The following is a 21,999-nucleotide window of genomic DNA, read 5'->3' as shown; positions in this document are numbered from 1 at the left end:
AGTGCTCAGAGGCATCTGAACCATTTTTTAGTGTGTTCATCGAGATGAACTCTTTTGAATTACAATGTTTTTTAATCCTTCTACCTTTTCTATATAGACACCAAACATTAAAGTCATAATTCTGATATCAGTGGCGGACTAACCCTTTCATAGAACAATGAACACCCCCCTCTCCTCCCGTTAGGAAGACAACACAACACCAAAAAAAAATTAGAAATTACCTCCAAGTCGGCTAACAAAACCAGAGATATAATGTATAAGCACTTCCTTTTAGAATCGCTGCTGCCACTTGCAGCCACTATATCTTTGATTGTCTATATGACAGTTGTATTGAAGCTTTTGTGACAGGATGTTGAGAACTTAGGTTGGAGTATTACAACTCATAACACACGCGAAAGAAATAATTAGCCATCAATGGTTATCAGCAGAGAAAAAATCGCTATTTGCACCGCGTTGACTCTTTCACCACTCTCGTACACGCGCTTCAATCAGAGAATACAATGAAATGACAGTACAACAGCCCTCCCTTGATTTAGCAAGCAGAAGACACAAAAATTCTACAAACATCATATTTCAGTAATTCTCTCTTTCGTTTAAAAGCTTAGTGTACACAGGTTTGTCCATTCATCTTGACCACCCCAAACAAACTTTTGTCTATGAGTACAATAAAAGAAGTATCAAGCAAATGATGTTAGCAGCCAGAGGGAGATTAACCTGAATGACTGCTGTTCTTGTAACTTTGTTCATTCCAAAGATACCATCAGCAGTACGTTTTTTTTAAAAAAAAAAAAACAGTACCTTATATTTTTTATTCGTTAATCAGAAACCTATCACGGTGCACAATTCAAGTAAAAACTACGTTATTAAAAACGTAACACGAAATGACTGTCACTGTACCCAGTACAGGTTTCCGGGATAACATAACTCGTCCACTTGCTGGAGCTGACAGTAAACAATTGGGAACACAAGGAAAATGCATTCAGTCAACAGTCGTTAATTGAAGATTTGTGCCAGTACGGTATACACCAACGAAGAGAAGGTACTCCTCCATGGAGAATCTTAAGTCGGGAAAATAGTTACTGAAAAAAGGTTTTCTTCTTTAAAATACTTAGCACATGTGGAACAGTACTGTAATAATTTTAAAGTGACATGTTATGGAGATTAAGCCGGCCGATGTGGCCGAGTGGTTCAAGGCGCTTCAGTCCGGAATCGCGCGACCCCTACGGTCGCAGGTTCGAATCCTGCCTCTGGCATGGATGTGTGTGATGTCCTTAGGTTAGTTAGATTTAAGTAATTCTAAGTTCTAGGGGACTGATGACCTCAGATGTTAAGTCCCATAGTGCTCAGAGCCATCTGAACCATTTTTTTGGTACGGAGATTAAAGGTAGTCGTTGATTAAAAACTGCAACGTCATTACATTCCTTTCTGCCGTTGTTGAAGATAGGCGTAATGTTATTCAGGCAGCCCAACTCTATGGAGAGTTACATTCTGAAGCGGACCGACCTCCTGCCGTCTTGTTGTGACGCGTCACGAAAAGGAAAATTTCGGCTCAAATCACTTCTGTTGCATTGAATCCACACGACAACTGGAACTGGAGACTGGCGTTCTTAAAACCGGTGTACGTCTCGTTTAACTTGTCAGCAGTTCACACTTATTACATTATTGATACATAGGCAGCATTTCTCCTAGTTGGAGTACACTGTACTCACACAAATCTTCAACTTCACTTTCCTTGTGTTCCCGTTTGTTTGCTGTCAACTTGTAAGCATAGAATCGTATCGACGACTATCGATAGTCGCCTCTCTGCCGAGCGCAGAGAAACAGTGGTGAGTCGAGGCGTAGCTTTCGTGGAGCATGGGGGAAAGTGTTGTGTTGATACCGTGGCTGCAATGTATCTTACAAGTTATCGTGAAAAGTAATTGAAAATGTTTGCCACACAAGTTGTGCGTTTAATTTCAGTGTTCAGGACGCAGTATCAATGTCTATCCGAAAGGTGGTGATCCTCGATTTCGTGTGTCGTGTCGGGAGAACAACAATCAACCGCGACGCGTCGGTTACGGAAAAATAATGTGCACTGGTGTGATTCTAATTGCAAGTTCTAAGAGAAAGGAACACATATCGTTTTGACTGGCTGAATATCACGGGCATAGGGACTTTCTCGTTCGTATATCGCACCCAAAAGTCGTGATTCGATCACGCTCACGCTCGTGTTATAAGCTATTGAACTGTTTAGTGCTGTTGGAAGAACTATGCCAATCGTAGAATGATAAGACCTCGATTGGGATTGGACAGTGAGTATTTTGTGTTCTAACAAGGGAATCTCCCTATCGCATATTTAGTTATAGTTTGGCACAGTGGATAGGCCTTGAAAAACTGAACACAGATCAATCGAGAAAACAGGAAGAACTTGTATGGAACTGTGAAAAAAATAAGCAAAATATACAAACTGAGTAGTCCATGCGCAAGATAGGCAACATCAAGGGTAGTGGGAGCTCAAGAGCTCCGTGGTCCCGTGGTTAGAGTGAGCAGGTGAGCAGCAAGAGGTCCTTGGTTCAAGTCTTCTCTTGAGTGAAATGTTTATTTTCACAAAGTTATGATCTGTCCGTTCGTTCATTGACGTCTCTGTTCAGTGTAATAAGTTTAGTGTCTGTGTTTTGCGACAGCACCGCAAACTGTGCCATTAGAAGACGAAAGGACGTGCCTCTCCAATGGGAACCGAAAACATTTGATCGCAAGGTCATAGGTCAACCGATTCCTCCACAGGAAAACACGTCTGATATATTCTATACGACACTGGTGACGGCATGTGCGGCACATGACAGGAATATGTTGTCGACCCACCTATCTTGTACACTTGGCGAATGGGTAAAAAGATTCTTCTACCTTGCCCGATTTCGGTTTTCTTGTGGATGTGATAAACACTCCCAAAAAAGTGATGAAAACATAATAGTTTGTCACATAAACGGCCACAAATGAATGCAACAGTTTCACAGTCGCACAGTTTTCCCTGTGCTCTGTCAAAATATACATTTCTAACGTTTTCAAATTTTTCCGTGAGTAGACCGTCAAATCCTGCATATGTCCAAGCAAATCTGAACATGTCCTGGAATTTTGGAGAGCGAAGTTAATTATATAAGAAATTAAACTTTTCACTTAAGGGAAGACTTGATCCAAGGACCTCTTCTTTCGCAGCTGCTCACGCTAACTACGGGACCACGGCGCTCGTGAGCTCACGGTATCCTTGATGTTGCCTATTTTGCGCATGTACTACTCAGTTTGTATATGTTGCTTATTTTTTCCATAGTTCCACACAACGTCTTCCTGTTTTCTCGATTGATTTGTGTTCAGTTTTTCAAGGCCTATGCACTGTGCCAACCTACAACTAAATGTGAGGGGGGTGCGATGGGGAGGTTCCCTTGTAAGCACCGTGTCTTTGCACTGAATTTCATCATTTAGGCAGCAACCTTATACATCACATTGGACACGTACTTGGGGTACAAATACTGATCGTTTGGATAGTGGAATAATGTTAATTGTGAACTGTGCAGCCCCACCTGAGCGAGTGTTTAACAGAACACATTGCATTCTACCAGATCAAATTGGTATTGTTGGTGTGAGTGGCTCCTCTCCCTGCTAGATAATACTTATTACAGGACACATAGCAGGCTGTGTAGAGAGCAGCAGATCAACGGGAATGGGAAAGACCACGTACGTGGGTTTAGGCACACGGTCGTTAAATATCCATCCTCGTTCTTGTGCCTAGGGAGTGTTGTACAGTCTCGAATGCTAAGAACTAGATTATATTAGTACTGCATATCTACATTACCCCGTATGCTAGTACAGAGAAGTCAGTTTCATATTACTTTTCTGATGACATCATATGTACATGAGTGATGCACTATGATTCGTTTTTGAACAGGTTTTGAGGAAAGAATGGGAGTACTGAATAAAAATGTATAGGGTGCTATTGAAAACAAACCCTCTTCTGTCCGTGTCTTTTTAACGAACCAAGTTACGAGAAATGACATCATGGTAGTTAATGCCCGCTTGTATTTAGGAAGTTACATGTCCCATAGATCATATGAACGATTCTTTTCTCGAAACCATGTTGGGTTGGGTTGTTTGGGGAAGGAGACCAGACAGCGAGGTCATCAGTCTCATCGGATTAGGGAAGGACGGGGAAGGAAGTCGGCCGTGCCCTTTCAAAGGAACCATCCCAGCATTTGCCTGGAGCGATTTAGGGAAATCACGGAAAACCTAAATCAGGATGGCCGGACGCGGGATTGAACCACTGCGCCACCTCGCTCGGTAAAATCATGTTGAACAAGTCAGTTTACAGAATAATAATAAGTGTATACGATTAGTGTTAACATTAAAATACACATCATTATTTTCAGTCCACACAAATCAATATATTTAAATTTTTATTGGCTATCAGTTTTTAAGTAGAAATTCTGCAATGGAATAGAACGAGCTCTCCAAGGGAAGTGATTTTAAATTAGATTTAAGACTTGCCTCGCTACCTGTCAGACATGTCATTGGGCAAATGATCAAAAATTTTTGTTGCGGCGTATTGAACTCCTCTCACAGCCACTGACAGCTTTAAGAATCGGTGATAAGTCATTTTTCCCTCTAATGTTGTAGGTATGTACACTCCTGGAAATGGAAAAAAGAAGACATTGACACCGGTCTGTCAGACCCACCATACTTGCTCCTGACACTGCGAGAGGGCTGTACAAGCAATGATCACACGCACGCCACAGCGGACACACCAGGAACCGCGGTGTTGGCCGTGGAATGGCGCTAGCTGCGCAGCATTTGTGCACCGCCGCCGTCAGTGTCAGGCAGTTTGCCGTGGCATACGGAGCTCCATCGCAGTTTTTAACACTGGTAGCATGCCGCGACAGCGTGGACGTGAACCGTATGTGCAGTTGACGGACTTTGAGCTAGGGCGTATAGTGGGCATGCGGGAGGCCGGGTGGACGTACCGCTGAATTGCTCAACACGTGGGGCGTGAGGTCTCCACAGTACATCGATGTTGTCGCCAATGGTCGGCGGAAGGTACACGTGCCCGTCGACCTGGGACAGGACCACAGCGACACACGGATGCACGCCAAGACCGTAGGATCCTACGCAGTGCCGTAGGGGACCGCACCGCCACTTCCCAGCAAATTAGGGACACTGTTGCTCCTGGGGTATCGGGGAGGACCATTCGCAACCGTCTCCATGAAGCTGGGCTACGGTCCCGCACACCGTTAGGCCGTCTTCCGCTCACGCCCCAACATCGTGCAGCCCGCCTCCAGTGGTGTCGCGACAGGCGTGAATGGAGGGACGAATGGAGACGTGTCGTCTTCAGCGATGAGAGTCGCTTCTGCCTTGGTGCCAATGATGGTCGTATGCGTGTTTGGCGCCGTGCAGGTGAGCGCCACAATCAGGACTGCATACGACCGAGGCACACAGGGCCAACACCCGGCATCAAGGTGTGGGGAGCGATCTCCTACACTGGCCGTACACCTCTGGTGATCGTCGAGGGGACACTGAATAGTGCACGGTACATCCAAACCGTTATCGAACCCATCGTTCTACCATTCCTATACCGGCAAGGGAACTTGCTGTTCCAACAGGACAATGCACGTCCGCATGTATCCCGTGCCACCCAACGTGCTCTAGAAGGTGTAAGGCAGCAAGATCTCCGGATCCGTCCCCCATTGAGCATGTTTGGGACTGGATGAAGCGTCGTCTCACGCGGTCTGCACGTCCAGCACGAACGCTGGTCCAACTGAGGTGCCAGGTGGAAATGGCATGGCAAGCCGTTCCACAGGACTACATCCAGCATCTCTACGATCGTCTCCATGGGAGAATAGCATCCTGCATTGCTGCGAAAGGTGGCTATACACTGTACTAGTGCCGACATTGTCCATGCTCTGTTGCCTGTGTCTATGTGCCTGTGGTTCTGTCAGTGTGATCATGTGATGTATCTGACCCCAGGAATGTGTCAATAATGTTTCCCCTTCCTGGGTCAATGAATTTACGGTGTTCTTATTTCAACTTCCAGGAGTGTACATCACTGTTCTACCTGAACTGTGATTGATTATTTATGACGAATTTCACATGTAGTGCGACGGCACAGTTAAAATGCCTAGCTACTCGAAGAGGTACCTACATGAAGTCTGTGGGTGAACACGACATATTATTCTTACTGCTCGCTTTTGTGTAATCAGTATTTTCTAAGTGATTAGTTATCTCAGAAAATTATTCCATACGACATTACTGGGTGGAAATATGCAAAATATATCAGATGATTGATACATCTGTTTGCAAGAGTTGCACTTATACCAAGAGCAAAAGTAGGTGAACTTGTTTGGAAACGCCAGTAACATGCTTCTTCCAGTTCAAGTTTTAATCAGTATGTTCACCTAAAAATTTGGAGAATTCTACCCCACTTACTGACTGATGCTAATATGCTACATCAGTTGTTATGTTCTATTTGTTATAAAGTCTAAATGTAGTGTGTTTTGGAGAGTCCATTTTCAGAAAACCACTGAATAATTCTTTGGAGAATATCGTTTACCAAGTCGTGTGTTGCTTTCTCTCTGATGTGTTTTATTATAATACTAGTATCATCTGCAAAAAGTACGAATTTTCCTTGTTGAATGTTACTTGGAAGGTCCTTAACACTTATAAGGATTAAGATTGGGCCCAAAATTGAACCCTGTGAGAGTCACTAAAATTTTCTGCCTTGCTGGCATTGTTTGAATTATACAACAACATTTTGTATTTTGTCTGTCTACAAAGAGTAAAGTATCATGATCTACACAGTCAAACGCCTTGGAAATACCATAAAAAATACCAGGTGGCGATACATTATTATTTAAAGTTACTACATTTGCTTCATACATTTCTCAATCTGCTTCTGGACAAAAACTTATTTGGAATGGACAAGATAAATGGAGGAGGTGGCTTGGAGGAGGTGTCCATTTTTTGCACTGACAGGGTGCAATGTGTCACTGGCAGGGTGCAATGTTTTTAAAAAAAATCATAAACTATTGTTTTTGTAGTAATACAGGGTGTTTGAAAAAGAACTTCATAGTTTTAAGTATAATGGGAAAATTAATGAAAAATTACATCAGTGAATACATATCATGAAAGAGGATTCCTTCAAGTTTTGTTTAATGTTAGTAGACGTCAACGTGGGATCCATTTGGTTCCCTGCACACGTCTAAATGATATTCCACCTCTCGCCACATCTTCACCAACATTTCAGGTGCAACTGTACGAACCGCTGCGACTATTCGTTCCTATAAATGATTGATGTCTCTGATCCTTTCACTGTACACAACATTTTTTATGTGGCCCCAAAAGAAAAAGTCTAGTGAGGTTAGGTCTGGGTTTCGTGGTGCCTAAGGTATTGAGCCAGTCCTGCCTAACCACCTTCCTGGAAGGCGAGTGTCAAGAGCCGCACACATTTGATTACTGCACTGAAGTGAAGTGGGGCGCCATCTTGTTGGAAAAACAAAAGCCTCATTCCCACCTCAAAATAGTCCATTTTGGGAAAGACGTACTCTGTCAACATGTCACAGTAGCGTCCCTGTTTATTGTTTTTTCTACAAATATGAAAGGACCAATCACACGATCCTCTATCAAAGCTCACCAGATTAACTTTGGGAGAGTCACGTTGATGCTGAATAACTTCTTGTGGAAGCTCTGCCCCCAAAAAAACGATTAACTGTTCCACTGGCATGAAATGTAGCCTCATCAGAAAAGAGAATTTTTTTTTAAATTGACATTATCATCAATTCTGTGTAGAAAGTCATCAGCAAACTAATACTTTTCGAGTTTATCAGTAGGTTTTATTTCATGTAACAGTTGCAATTTGTAGATGTGCAATTTAAGTCTTTTACGCACACCAACATACACAGTACCTTTAAGCACACCTAATTGTAGACGACATCTGGCCAATGACTTCTTTCGGCTCTAAACACACAAAACACGGATTTGTTCAACACCTTCTGAAGTTCCCGGTCTACCTGGCGATTTTGCTTTTAAAACACCTCCAGTTTCCTTAAAAGGCTTTAGCCAATGACGGATAGTTTTTGCTGTAGGTGGCTCACCACCATACTGACGTCTAAAATCACGTTGCACTGTTATACCTGACTCAGTTTTCACAAGCCAAAGAACACATTGCTCTTTCTGTCGCGGAGTACACATTGTCACTAGGTTGCTCTGCACTACACTGCAAGCACGCCTGTGCTGAACTGAGGGAACACAGGAATAAACAGCACTGGTAGGACACATTGAAAACACGTTGTATATCATGTAAATTACGGTATGGAGTATAAATAACATGTTTTGCCAGATAAATGTCGAGAATGTTCAGTCATTAAAACTCCAGCCACTCGGTCTAGCTTCGCACGGGTAGCAGCGAGTAATCAGAGGACAGCGTTACGGAAGTGAAAACCATCACTATCTGCAAAGCAAAAGGTATAAGCAGGACACGCCACCTGCTGCTGCTCTGCAGCGCCTAAAAGCGTGGGCGGACAGCCCCACCGCAAGCCGCTAACAATGGTAGCCTAGCATCAAAGGCTCCGCGGCCGCTCATTTGTCGGCGGGACGGTCACGCCATTGCGCCGCGAGCATCAAAACCCACACAGTAGTTCCTGGGTGTAGCCTTCACAGGCAGACAGAGAGACGCGGCGCGGGACTGTAATAATGTAATTCATCAAAGTTCAGCGAATATATACACGCCAGAGTACCTGGTATATGCATGCATAGTGAAATACAGAGACGTGTAAACAGGCAGAATACGGCGTTGTGGTCGGCATCTCCTATATAAGATAAGTGTCTGGCGCAGTTGCTAGATCGGTTACTGCTGCTAAAATGGCAGCTTATGAAGAATTATGTGAGTTTGAACGTGGTATATAGGCGGCGTACGAGCGATGGAACGCAGCATCTCCGGGGTATCTATGAAGTGGAGATTTTCCCGTACGACCATTTCACGCATGTACTGTGAGTATCCGGAATCCGGTAGAACATCAAATATCCGACATCGCTGCGGCCGGAAAAAGATCCTGCAAGAACGGCACCAACGTCCACTGAAGAGAATCGTTCAACGTGACAGATTACGCAAATTGCTGCAGGTTTCAATGCTGGGCCATCAACAAGTGTCAGCGTGCAAACCATTCAACGAAACATCATCGATATGGGCTTTCGGAGCTGAAGGGCCACTCGTATACCCTTGATGACTGCACGACACAAAGCTTTACGCCTCACCTGGGCCCGTCAACACCGACAATGGAGTATTGATGACTGGAAACATGTTGCCTGGCCGAACGAGTCACGTTTAAAATTGTATCGAGCGTGTGGACGTTTACGGTTATCGACACAATCTCATGAAACCATGGACCCTGAATGTGAACAGTGCAGTGTTCAAGCTGGTGGGGGCTCTGTAACGATGTGGCTCGTGTGCAGTTGGAGTGATATGGGGCTCCTGATACGGCTAGATACGGCTCTGACAGGTGACATGTGAGTAAGCATCCTATCTGATCACCTGCTTCCGTTCATGTTTATTGTGCATTCTGACGGACTTGCGCAGTTCCAGCAGGACAATGCGACACCCCAGACTTCCAAATTGCTATAGAGTGGCTCCAGGAACACTCTTCTGAGTTTAAACAATGCCGCTGGCTACCGAACTTCCCAGACATGAACACTATTGAGCACATCTGGGATGCCTGGGAACGTGCTGTTCAGAAGAGATCTCCACCCCCTAGTACTCTTACGGATTTATGGACAGCCCTGTAGGATTCATGGTGTCAATTCCGTCCAGCACTACTTCAGACACTAATCGAGTCAATGCCACGTCGTGTTGCGGAAATTCTGCGTGCTCGCGGGGTCATACAGTCATACACGATATTAAGCAGGTGTATCAGTTTCTTGAGACAAGTTCTCGATAAGTGAAAACCCAATAAAAAATTCCCACAGTAGTTCTTGCGAATAGCATGTACTGTAGTGAAATGTTTGTATGAACAGAATCTTTCAAAATTCATGTTATACACTTCTAGAGGTCGTTTTTGTAGAGTAGATGTTGTGGATCGCGTGTTACATAGTAACCCACGTCCGGAAATGTCATCCAGCGATGCTACAGAGACTCAAAGTTATAGGTGACAGCACCTCTAAATGTATGTGTATACAAGGTGTCTCCGCGACGATGATAGAAATTTTCTAGAACTTTGAAGAAGGACAAATGTATCAATGTGAGGTAGGGGTCTCGCACTGGAAACGAACGAGACGAAAGTTATAAGCGAAAACGGTTCTGATACCTCTTGACAGTGGAATACATGTACTGGTAATGTTGTTGCTAAGATTGTAGAGTAGCCAACTTTCAGAGGTGGCAGTATGGACTGAAACAAGGGGAAAAAGACCATTAAATATGGACTCTAAAATGCATACCTTAGGAGTTATTATCACCTGTTCAGTAGATGAGAGGTGTTTCACACTAGCGAAGATGAGCAAGTGCCCGTAGCTCCTCAGGTATACATTTTACAGCCAATGTTTACTGGACTTTTTTTTCCTTGTTTTGGTCCATACTACCACCACTAACACTTACCTACCATACAGTCTTAGGAACAGCAGTACCAATACCTGTATTTCACTGTCACAAATATCAGAATGGTTATCACTTATAAATTTCGACTCGTTCGTTTCCAGTACACAGACCCTTATCTCAGATTGATACACTTATCATTCACCATCATCCTAGAATGATTGTAACATCACCAGGGAATCACCCTGCATATATACATTTACAGCCACTGGGACCTACAAATTTGACGCTGTGTAGCGTCGTTGGATGACGTTTCCGGACATAGGTTCCTATGTAAAACATGCTCTACTAAGCCCCTTTACAACCTCTACAAGTATGTAACATGAATTGTGAAATATCCTATATGTTCCCCAAGGTGGGAATTTAAGGAGATGGGACATGGATAAACTGATACAACCAGAGGTTGCACAGAGTTTCAGGGAGAGAATAAGGGAACAATTGACAGAAATGGGGGAAAGAAATACAGTAGAAGAAGAATGGGTAGCTTTGGGGGATGAAGTAGTGAAGGCAGCAGAGGATCAAGTAGGTAAAAAGACGAGGGCTAGTAGAAATCCTTGGGTAACAGAAGAAATATTGAATTTAATTGATGAAATGAGAAAATATAAAAATGCAGTAATTGAAGCAGGCAAAAAGGAATACAAACGTCTCAAAAATGAGATCGACAGGAAGTGCAAAATGGCTAAACAGGGATGGCTAGAGGACAAATGTAAGGATGTAGAGGCTTATCTCACTAGGGGTAAGATAGATACTGCCTACAGGAAAATTAAAGAGACCTTTAGAGAAAAGAGAACCACTTGTTTGAATATCAAGAACTCAGATGGAAACCCAGTTCTAAGCAAAGAAGGGAAAGCAGAAAGGTGGAAGGAGTATATAGAGGGTCTATACAAGGGCGATGTACTTCAGGACAATATTATGGAAATGGAAAAGAATGTAGATGAAGATCAAATGGGAGATACGATACTGCGCGAAGAATTTGACAGAGCAATGAAAGACCTGAGTCGAAACAAGGCCCCCGGAGTAGACAACATTCCATTGGAACTACTGACGGCCTTCGGAGAGCCAGTCCTGACAAAACACTGCCATCTGGTGAGCAAGATGTATGAAACAGGCGAAATACCCTGAGACTTCAAGAAGAATATAATTATTCAAATCCCAAAGAAAGCAGGTGTTGACAGATGTGAAAATCACCGAACAATAAGTTTAATAAGCCACAGCTGCAAAATACTAACTCGAATTCTTTACAGACGAATGGAAAAACTAGTAGAAGCCGACCTCGAAGAAGATCAGTTTGGATTCCGTAGAAATACTCGAACACGTGAGGCAATACTGACCTTACGACTTATCTTAGAAGAAAGATTAAGGAAAGGCAAACCTACGTTTCTAGCATTTGTAGACTTAGAGAAAGCTCTTGACAATGTTGACTGGAATACTCTCTTTCAAATTCTGAAGATGGCAGGGGTAAAATACAGGGAGCGAAAGGCTATTTACAATTTGTACAGAAACCACATGGCAGTTAGAAGAGTCGAGGGACATGAAAGGGGAGCAGTGGTTGGGAAGGGAGTAAGACACTGTTGTAGCCTCTCCCCGATGTTATTCAATCTGTATATTGAGCAAGCAGTAAAGGAAACAAAAGAAAAATTCGGAGTAGGTATTAAAATCCATGGAGAAGAAATAAAACTTTAAGGTTCGCCGATGACATTGTAATTCTGTCAGAGACAGCAAAGGACTTGGAAGAGCAGTTGAACGCAATGGACAGTGTCTTGAAAGGAGGATATAAGATGAACATCAACAAAAGCAAAACGAGGATAATGGAATGTAGTCGAATTAAGTTGGGTGATGCTGAGGGAATTAGATTAGGAAATGAGACACTTAAAGTAGTAAAGGAGTTTTGCTATTCGGCGAGGAAAATAACTGATGATGGTCGAAGTAGAGAGGATATAAAATGGAGACTGGCCATGGCAAGGAAAGTGTTTCTGAAGAAGAGAAATTTGTTAACATCGAGTATAGATTTAAGTGTCAGGAAGTAATTTCTGAAAGTATTTGTATGGAGTGTAGCCATGTATGGAAGTGAAACATGGACGATAAATAGTTTGGACAAGAAGAGAATAGAAGCTTTCGAAATGTGGTGCTACAGAAGAATGCTGAAGATTAGATGGGTAGATCACATAACTAATGAGGAAGTATTGAATAGGATTGGGGAGAAGAGAGGTTTGTGGCACAACTTGACCAGAAGAAGGGATCGGTTGGTAGGACATGTTCTGAGGCATCAAGGGGTCACCAATTTAGTGTTGGAGGGCAGCGTGGAGGGTAAAAATCGTAGAGGGAGACCAAGAGATGAATACACTAAGCAGATTCAGAAGGATGTAGGTTGCAGTAGGTACTAGGAGATGAAGAAGCTTGCACAGGATAGAATAGTATGGAGAGCTGCATCAAACCAGTCTCAGGACTGAAGACAACAACAACACAACCTATATGTGCGGATTCTGGTAATAATAATTTCGTGTTTAAACTGGACGTCACTTCAGCGACTTCTGTCTTCCCAACTATTTACCCAACTGGATAAAGGCGACTTGCAACTTAAAGTGAAATTTCAACGACGTTTCGTTTATGGCGAATCTCAACTTCATTGAGAAGTGATTAGGAGGTTAAGAAACTGAGACAAAAATCCACAGTCTGAACAGGATTCGATCCCCAAGCCCACCATTTTTTTCTTTCCCACTCAAGTGCTCTACAGGTCTTTTTTCCGCCTAACTATCTACTTGTCTGACTAAGTTTAATCTTAAAAAGAAAGAATCAAATGTCAAAGCTTTTCGTAGTTCGCACCGTCAGTTTTTTTTGGCTCATCAGTCTTCTGACTGGTTTCATGCGGCCCGTCACGAATTCCTCTCCTGTGCCAACCTCTTCATCTCAAAGTAGCATCTACGACCTACATCGTCAGTTATTTACTGGACGTATTCCGATCTCTGTCTTCCTCCACAGTTTTTGCCCTTTACAGCTCCCTCTAGTACCATAGAGGTTAGTCCCTGATGCCTTAACAGATGTCCTATCATCCTGTCCCTTCTCGTTGTCAGTTTTTTCCACATATTCCTTTTGATTCTGCGCAGTCCACATATTTTTCAACCTGTAGCACCACATCTCAAATGCTTCGATTCTCTTTAAAACGTCCCCTTAGAAAAATTAGTGAATTACTGTGCTGGTAAACCCCTTACGTTATTTGATTTTCAAACAGCTGAGCAAAACTGAACGTACTCAGACATTTCTCTCTCACTAAACAGACACACAATATTTTTAGCGAAACGCAATCTGACTTTCAATAATCCCTACAAAAGAATGGCCCTGACTAACAATAACCTATACCTTCCATGAATCACTTACCTCATAAAAATCTTCGTTACTCAAACTACTGCAATACAGCGTGAGCCAATACTGCCAGCTGATTAAAAATTGTAACTACTGAAGGCACTAACTACTTATAGGCATAGTTAGCAATTGAGAGATTTTGATAGAGAACACTGCATTTATCTTAATAGTGTTCAAAAGTCATCATATACACTCCTGGAAATTGAAATAAGAACACCGTGAATTCATTGTCCCAGGAAGGGGAAACTTGATTGACACATTCCTGGGGTCAGATACATCACATGATCACAATGACAGAACCACAGGCACATAGACACAGGCAACAGAGCATGCACAATGTCGGCACTAGTACAGTGTATATCCACCTTTCGCAGTAATGCAGGCTGCTATTCTCCCATGGAGACGATCGTAGAGATGCTGGATGTAGTCCTGTTTAACGGCTTGCCATGCCATTTCCACCTGGCGCCTCAGTTGGACCAGCGTTCGTGCTGGACGTGCAGACCGCATGAGACGACGCTTCATCCAGTCCCAAACATGCTCAATGGGGGACGGATCCGGAGATCTTGCTGCCCAGGGTACTTGACTTACACCTTCTAGAGCACGTTGGGTGGCACGGGATACATGCGGACGTGCATTGTCCTGTTGGAACACCAAGTTCCCTTGCCGGTCTAGGAATGGTAGAACGATGGGTTCGATGACGGTTTGGATGTACCGTGCACTATTCAGTGTCCCCTCGACGATCACCAGAGGTGTACTGCCAGTGTAGGAGATCGCTCCCCACACCATGATGCCGGGTGTTGGCACTGTGTGCCTCGGTCGTATGCAGTCCTGATTGTGGCGCTCACCTGCACGTCGCCAAACACGCATACGACCATCATTGGCACCAAGGCAGAAGCGAGTCTCATCGCTGAAGACGACACGTCTCCATTCGTCCCTCCATTCACGCCTGTCGCGACATCGCTGGAGGCGGGCTGCAAGATGTTGGGGCGTGAGCGGAAGACGGCCTAACGGTGTGCGGGACCGTAGCCCAACTTCATGGAGACGGTTGCGAATGGTCCTCGCCGATACCCCAGGAGCAACAGTGTCCCTAATTTGCTGGGAAGTGGCGGTGCGGTCCCCTACGGCACTGCGTAGGATCCTACGGTCTTGGCGTGAATCTGTGCGTCGCTGCGGTCCGGTCCCAGGTCGACGGGCACGTGTACCTTCCGCCGACCACTGGCGACAACATCGATGTACTGTGGAGACCTCATGCCCCACGTGTTGAGCAATTCGGCGGTACGTCCACCCGGCCTCCCGCATGCCCAATATACGCCCTAGCTCAATGTCCGTCAACTGCACATACAGTTCACGTCCACGCTGTCGCTGTATGCTAACAGTCTTAAAGACTGCGATTGAGCTCCGTATGCCGCGGCAAACTGGCTGACACTGACGGCGGCGGTGCACAAATGCTGCGCAGCTATCGCCACTCGACGGCCAACAACGCGGTTCCTGGTGTGTCCGCTGTGCCGTGCGTGTGATCATTGCTTGTACAGCCCTCTCGCAGTGTCCGGAGCAAGTATGGTGGGTCTGACACACCGGTGTCAATGTGTTCTTTTTTCCATTTCCAGGAGTGTATATATCAGTTCATGACATCCAGTCTTACAAATTTACTCTCTCTGATGGACACATGTCCAGATCATCCGCTCTCAAAACTCTGGCATCTCTCTGTCCACATCCACCACTGCTGGCGGCTCACCTCCAACTGCGCAACGCTACGCGCTGTTCACATCCAACTGCCCAACACTACAATAGCGAATATTCCAACAATGCCAACCAGCCACAGACTGCACACAGCACAGCCAGTGATATTCTTACAAAGCGCTACGTGTCGTTACCAACATAGAACCTAAGCAGCCTACTTAAACATCTTCTGTTCCGGTTCCCCTACAGTCCATGTTTCACTCCCATACAATGTTGTGCTCCAAACTTACATTCTCAGTAATTTCTTCCTGATATGTTTGACACTACTAGGAGATATCTCTTGGCCAGGAATGAGCTTTTTTGGCAATGATAGTCTGCTTTTGATGTCCTCCTTGCTCCGTCCGTCATTGGTTATATTACTGCTCAATTAGCAGAATTCCTTAACTTGTTCTATTCCCTGGCCATCAGTCCTGATGTTAAGTTTCTTTCTGTTTTCATTTCTGCTACATCTGACTACTTTCGTCTTTCTTGTATTTACTCTCACTCCATATTCCGTACTTATTAGGCTGTCCATTCCATGCAGTAGATCATGTAATTCTGCTAGACTTTCACTCAGGATAGCAATGTCATCAGCGAATTGTATAATTGATATCCTTTCACATCTATTTTAATCCCACTCCTGAACCTTTCTTTTATTTCCATCACTGCTTCTTCGATGTACAGATTGAACAGGAGGGGCGAAAGGCTACATCCCTGTCCTACACCCTTTTTAATCAGAGCACTTCGTTCTTGGTCGTCCATTCTTATTATTCCATCTTGACTGTTGTACATACTGTATGTGACCGGTCTCTCCCTATAGCTTATCCCTACTTTTTTCTGAATTTCGAATATCTTGCACCATTTTATATTGTCGAGCGCCTATTCCAGGTAGACAAATCCTATGAACGTTTCTTGATTTTTCTTTAGTCGTGCTTCCATTATCAACCGCAACGTCAGAATTGCCTCTCTCGTGCCTTTACCTTTCCTAAAACCAAACTGATCATCATCTAGCATATCGTCAAATTTACCGTCACTTTTCCCCTATCATAAAAAGTGGACTATCCCTGTTCAGAACGAGAAATCAAACGCTTTTCGGCCGTCTAAATTTGCAAACTGTTATTTTAATGGGCTACCAGTTTCGGCGATATATTACGCCATCTTCAGGCCCCTTTTGCCTGAAGATGGCGTAATATATCAGCGAAACTGGTAGCCCACTAAAATAACAGTTTGGAAGTTAGACGGCTGAAAGGTGTTTGATTTGACATTCTGTACTGAACAGCAGAGGTCCCGCAAACATCTATGAAAAGATGGGCATACAGAGACTGTCCCACTTCGGGCGTTGCCCCTAATTACTCCAAAAACATTCTTCCACGGCGTTAGGATCCACGGTGCTACAATTTTTTTCGTTACATGATAATAATTAGTAAATGTGTACAAATGAAAATCCTATAAAACACGATGTTAGGAAAAAATTGTTCTTCAAAAGGATAATCAAAAATAGCATTTATTTATTACTTGTGCTACATCAGCTAAAACGATCTTTCTCCAAAAGACGGAGACACTGGACTTTTCGTGTCCATTGTTATTAGTATTTTCTATGTCCAGTAATGCCATGTAAAAATACCTACGACAGACTCATTCTGTTCCGATAATTCCTCAGTTAATCCGGCTTTCCACGAATCCGCCCATCTCTGTGCTTCCTCACTGCTTACAATTCAGGACATACTGTCTTCAATATGATGCTGCGTGGAAAGTGAAACTGAGCCGTATTAGGTGGTGGTAGGGTTTAACGAAAACACTGCATAAAAAATTTGAAAAAGAGCGTACTGTACCTCGGTATGGGTTCGAGAGCGCTATGAGCGTTTTCCAGGTACCACCAGTAACCAAGCTCCGTTGCTAGACCATCAGACATCAAGTCAAGTGAGCTCTGTCATAATGAGACCTACAGTTCAACATGGAATCCGAACCATGTTTCGCTTCTGCCGAACGTCCACACTGTTGAAAGGTGCAAAAACACTGAAAAATTGGTTCGACCGGGATTCTATCCCGCGATCTTTTGATTTTGAGGCATGGGCTAGACAAACAGGTCCAATTTAGATTATGACCAAGGTTCGCAGCTTCCTGAAGTTGCAGCGGCTGTACAGCTAGATGGCAGTGCCGTCGTTTTCACAGCGGCGGTAGACTTTAATTCACCACATTTCAGCCAGTCCACTCGAAATATTTGTTAATGATACGGGGTGATTCAGCTGCCTGTAACCGTTTCGTTTTATGCAGCCCACAGTATCTGGCCTTCATAAAGCACTTGTGAGATTTTCATATTGTGTCACTCGCTATGCGCAGACTCCTGCGGAAAAACTGAGCAGGGCCTTTTCGTAGGAAGTTTAATGTAGTTAAATATTGCACTGGGATACGATTTTGCTGGAGGCCACGTTTTTCCAGTTATTCAAGAAAAAGGCAAGAAGTGACTTTCAAACGCACCTTCACTCCACTCTCATCCCCCACCGGTCAGGATTTCTAGTGCGTTGTTTGTGGCGCTCCCTTCTACCACTGTATAAATATTTCCGTCTACACTAACTATTTCTAATATTCGACCTTTTTTGTCTCTGTGGCTTGGGCTCCTACTACACCAGCACAGTCGGCTACTTCGTTAACATTAATTACAACGTACCCGAGAAGGTAATGAAAGAATAAGGACTTTTGTAAACGTTACGCTAAAGCTTATTATGCTGACAACTGAATCAAAACTTAGCCCTTACAAGTATAGTAGTTTCGTAGTAAGAGGGCCTGACGAATACATCGATGTATTGTTTATTTTATGATGGTAAAAATTCTCAAAAATTGTCATTTTTGTAGTTTGTAAGTGCTCGACTAAACCCTTGGCGTAATAAGGCCAACCAATGAAGACCGAAACAGTTCGCAAGTGGGAAATAATTCGTGCGGACGCAAAAGTTTGTACAGTGGTCGGAGGGGAGTGCCATGACTAACATACTAGAAATCCTGACCAGCGGGGGCTGAGTAGGGCAGTGGGGGTGCGTTTGAACTTACTTTTGTACGTTTTTCTTGAATAACTACTTCCTATAGCGAAAGCGTATAACTATATTAAATTTCCTAATAGAAAAGGTCCTGCTCATTTTTCTGTAGGACTAATAGATTGTGCAAAGCGAGCGAGAGACTACAAAAAGCTCACATATGGTTAATGAATGACAGCGATAACAGTGCAGGTTGCATAAAACGACAGCGGTAGGGGCAGCTGAATCACACCGCATACCAGAAGGTTCCTCGTGAATCAGTCCATCTGTTGGTCGCAAGCGGATCAGAATCGCTACAATAGTTCGTGAAAGTAGCTCCTAAATACATATGTGGGTAGAACTCAGTTGATGTTGAAACTTTCCCTTTAGAAAATTATAAATTACTGTGCTGGTAAACCCCTTACGTTATTTGATTTTCAAACAGCTGAGCAAAACTGAACGTATTCAGACATTTCTCTCTTTACTTTTTCCAAATATAATTTGCATTTATAATATGTTATTTACTTTGGAAACATGTTTAGACATTATTTATTCTGTTCTGTTTTAATGCTCATGTTTGAAGTTGATGTTTCGAAACCTATTCTGATCTTTTATGTATTTACTTGTGTCATAATTCCTGTAACACTGATGTATATGTTATTTTGATTCTTTTGGAAAGCCCGTATTATATACAAATATTATCTGTATTGTTATGTTCATTAATGGTGTATTTTGTACCTTTGTAATTGTATTCTCATGTCGTAAATTTGTAACTGAATAGACACCAGTTCTTTAAATTAAGTTTCATTTCAGTGCACACATTTCTGTTGGTCATAGTATACACACAATATGTGAGAAGTTGTGACTGTTAGTGTTTGCACGTGTGTTAATAATTCAGCAAGGGACTGGATAACAGCATTGCTGTTTCTAAGGACATTTCAAACAAATTCTTTGTGAGTGCACAAGTGGTGGTTTATGGACTTGCTATATTGTCCGCAAGACTCTTCGAAGGTGATTGTGCACCTGCACAGTCGCAACAGATGGCTGCTGGCTGTCTCTGCAAGGACTGCAGTGGGTCTACACCTTTGATGGCCCAACAGTGCCATACTCTCTACCAGGAAGTACAGTAGGTCTGCTCTATGATGACCTACCTACCAAAATACTTCAAAACTTCGACTGACTCTGCTATGGCTTTGCTCTGTTGTGGACCATTACCTTACTGCATGTCACGAGTCAGCACTCTCTTTCCATTGGAAGGACAACACTACTTCTTCAAGACTGTATGGAAATCCACTACTTCCGTGTGCATTTTCTTTTACTGCTCACACTCTGAGAAAAAAATACAATTACTACTGTGACGAATGATCAAGACTGTCTTTATGGACTATGAGAAAATCTTTGCTTTTGACCAACAGTGTATCAATAAGTGTGGGGAGCATGGGGAGCTATGTAAGTAGGCTGTTTAGGTTTTTATGTTGGTAACGTCATGTAGCGCTCTGTATGAAAATCACTGGCTGTGCTGTGTGCAGTCTGTGGCTGGTTGGCATTGTTGGAATATCCGCTATTGTAGTGCTGGGCAGTTGGATGTGAACAGCGCGTAGCGTTGCGCAGTTGGAGGTGAGCCGCCAGCACTGGTGGATGTGGAGAGAGAGATGCCAGAGTTTTGAGAGCAGACGATCTGGACGTGTGTCCATCAGTAAGAATATGTTTGTAATACTGGATATCATGAACTGCTATATATATATATATATATATATATATATATATATATATATATATATATATATATATATATATATATATGAAGACTTTTGAACACTATTAAGGTAAATACATTGTTTCTTCTCTATGAAAATCTTTCATTTGCTAACTGAGGCTATCAGTATTTAGTGCTTTCAGTAGTTTGAATCTTTTATTTAGCTGGCAGTAGTGGCGCTCACGGTATTGCAGTACTTCGAGTAACGAAGATTTTTGTGAGGTAAGTGATTTGTGAAACGTATAGTTTAATGATAGTCAGGACCATTCTTTTGTAGGGATTATTGAAAGTCACATTGCGTTGCGCTAAAAATACTGTGTGTCAGTTTAGTATTGAGCAGAATAAGTAAAGAGAGAACTGTCTGAATACGTTCAGTTTTGCTCAGCTGTTTGAAAATCAAATAACATAAGGGGTTTACCAACACAGTAATTTATAATTTTCCAAAGAGGACGTTTTAATGTATACAGGGAAAAGATTAGATATTGAATAGGTGTCCATATTCGGCACTTTCCCCGACTCACAATTCTTGGCAGAGAGCGGCTACCGTAGCAACAACTGGCGCACGCAGCGAACACTTACCTGAGGAGTTGTAGCGGTGAGCGAAGTGACGCGTGCGATGTAAAGCCGCAGCACCGAAGTAACCGCCACACCACCAGCCCAGCATCGCTGTCAAAGCGAGCATCAGTGGCAAGCTTCGCCTGCCCATGCCGATCCGACTCTGACTCCTGTAATGGGGGCTATCTAGCCGGCAGGCGTAAATGTTTCACTTAGACGACCCGCCTACCCGAGCAAAATAAACTATCTCGTCTTGGCCACAGTCTTTATTGTCTCTACAATTTCTGTTAACAAATAACTCGAAAATATTAATTGATGATCACCTTCAGTAAATATCAACGTAGAATTTCCTGCTTATCTCATTTGCAGTATTGAAAAGAGAGCATTACGTGCAAGCGAATATCTATTAACGATCAATGTCTAACAGGGAATTAGTTACAGAAGTTGCCGTATGAATAACATGTAAAATTTCTAAGTAAATCTTGCATAAATATGGTACTTAACACAAGACAGTAGCAGCAGAAATACATTTATTACAAATTCTTGTGGCCTACGACGAGAATGTAACAGTATCTAGTGGCTACGGTAGTTAATGAAGTTGGCTTGATATATGTACACGATGCAAAAAAATCACAAATGTACATTGAAAACAGTAATTGTACTAGAAAAATCTGTCTGGTGTAACTGTTACGCTGTGTGACAATCGCGTAAGAAACGTATCGTAGGCAGAGCTATGTAGCCGTGTTTGGCACGTCGCCTTCAATTGCGCTCGACATCGCGTGAGGAGCGAAGTACCCTCCGGAAATTGGTTGCGGTGTACCTCGGCCCGTGCTTCGCGCTGCGCGCCTGTCGGACGGCAGACCCGCACTGGCTGAGTGAGCGTTGGGCTGCCTACACGCCAGGCGCGGCGCTCCCGTCGCGCCGTCCGGCTGTGGTGGGAGGTGTGGATGCGGGGGCAGAGGGGAGAGGGAGAGGAGGGTCGGTCTGGACTCCAGCGCTTG

The 21,999-nt window shown here is 43.5% G+C and overlaps 1 protein-coding gene across 1 annotated transcript in view; it reads right to left on the bottom strand.

The window, feature by feature from the left end:
• LOC126315420 (nephrin-like) overlaps positions 1-21,559 on the bottom strand; it is a 478,744-nt gene extending 457,185 nt beyond the window's left edge. Inside the window, exon 1 of the mRNA XM_049992703.1 lies at positions 21,023-21,559. Within this exon, the coding sequence (XP_049848660.1) occupies positions 21,023-21,149 (127 nt within the window). The 5' untranslated portion in view covers positions 21,150-21,559. The remainder of the gene's footprint in view (positions 1-21,022) is intronic.
• Between the last annotated feature and the right edge of the window lie 440 nt (positions 21,560-21,999).

This window comes from Schistocerca gregaria, chromosome 1, assembly GCF_023897955.1.
Source record: "Schistocerca gregaria isolate iqSchGreg1 chromosome 1, iqSchGreg1.2, whole genome shotgun sequence".
NCBI lineage: Eukaryota > Metazoa > Arthropoda > Insecta > Orthoptera > Acrididae > Schistocerca > Schistocerca gregaria.
This window is presented reverse-complemented; position numbering and strand designations above follow the sequence as displayed.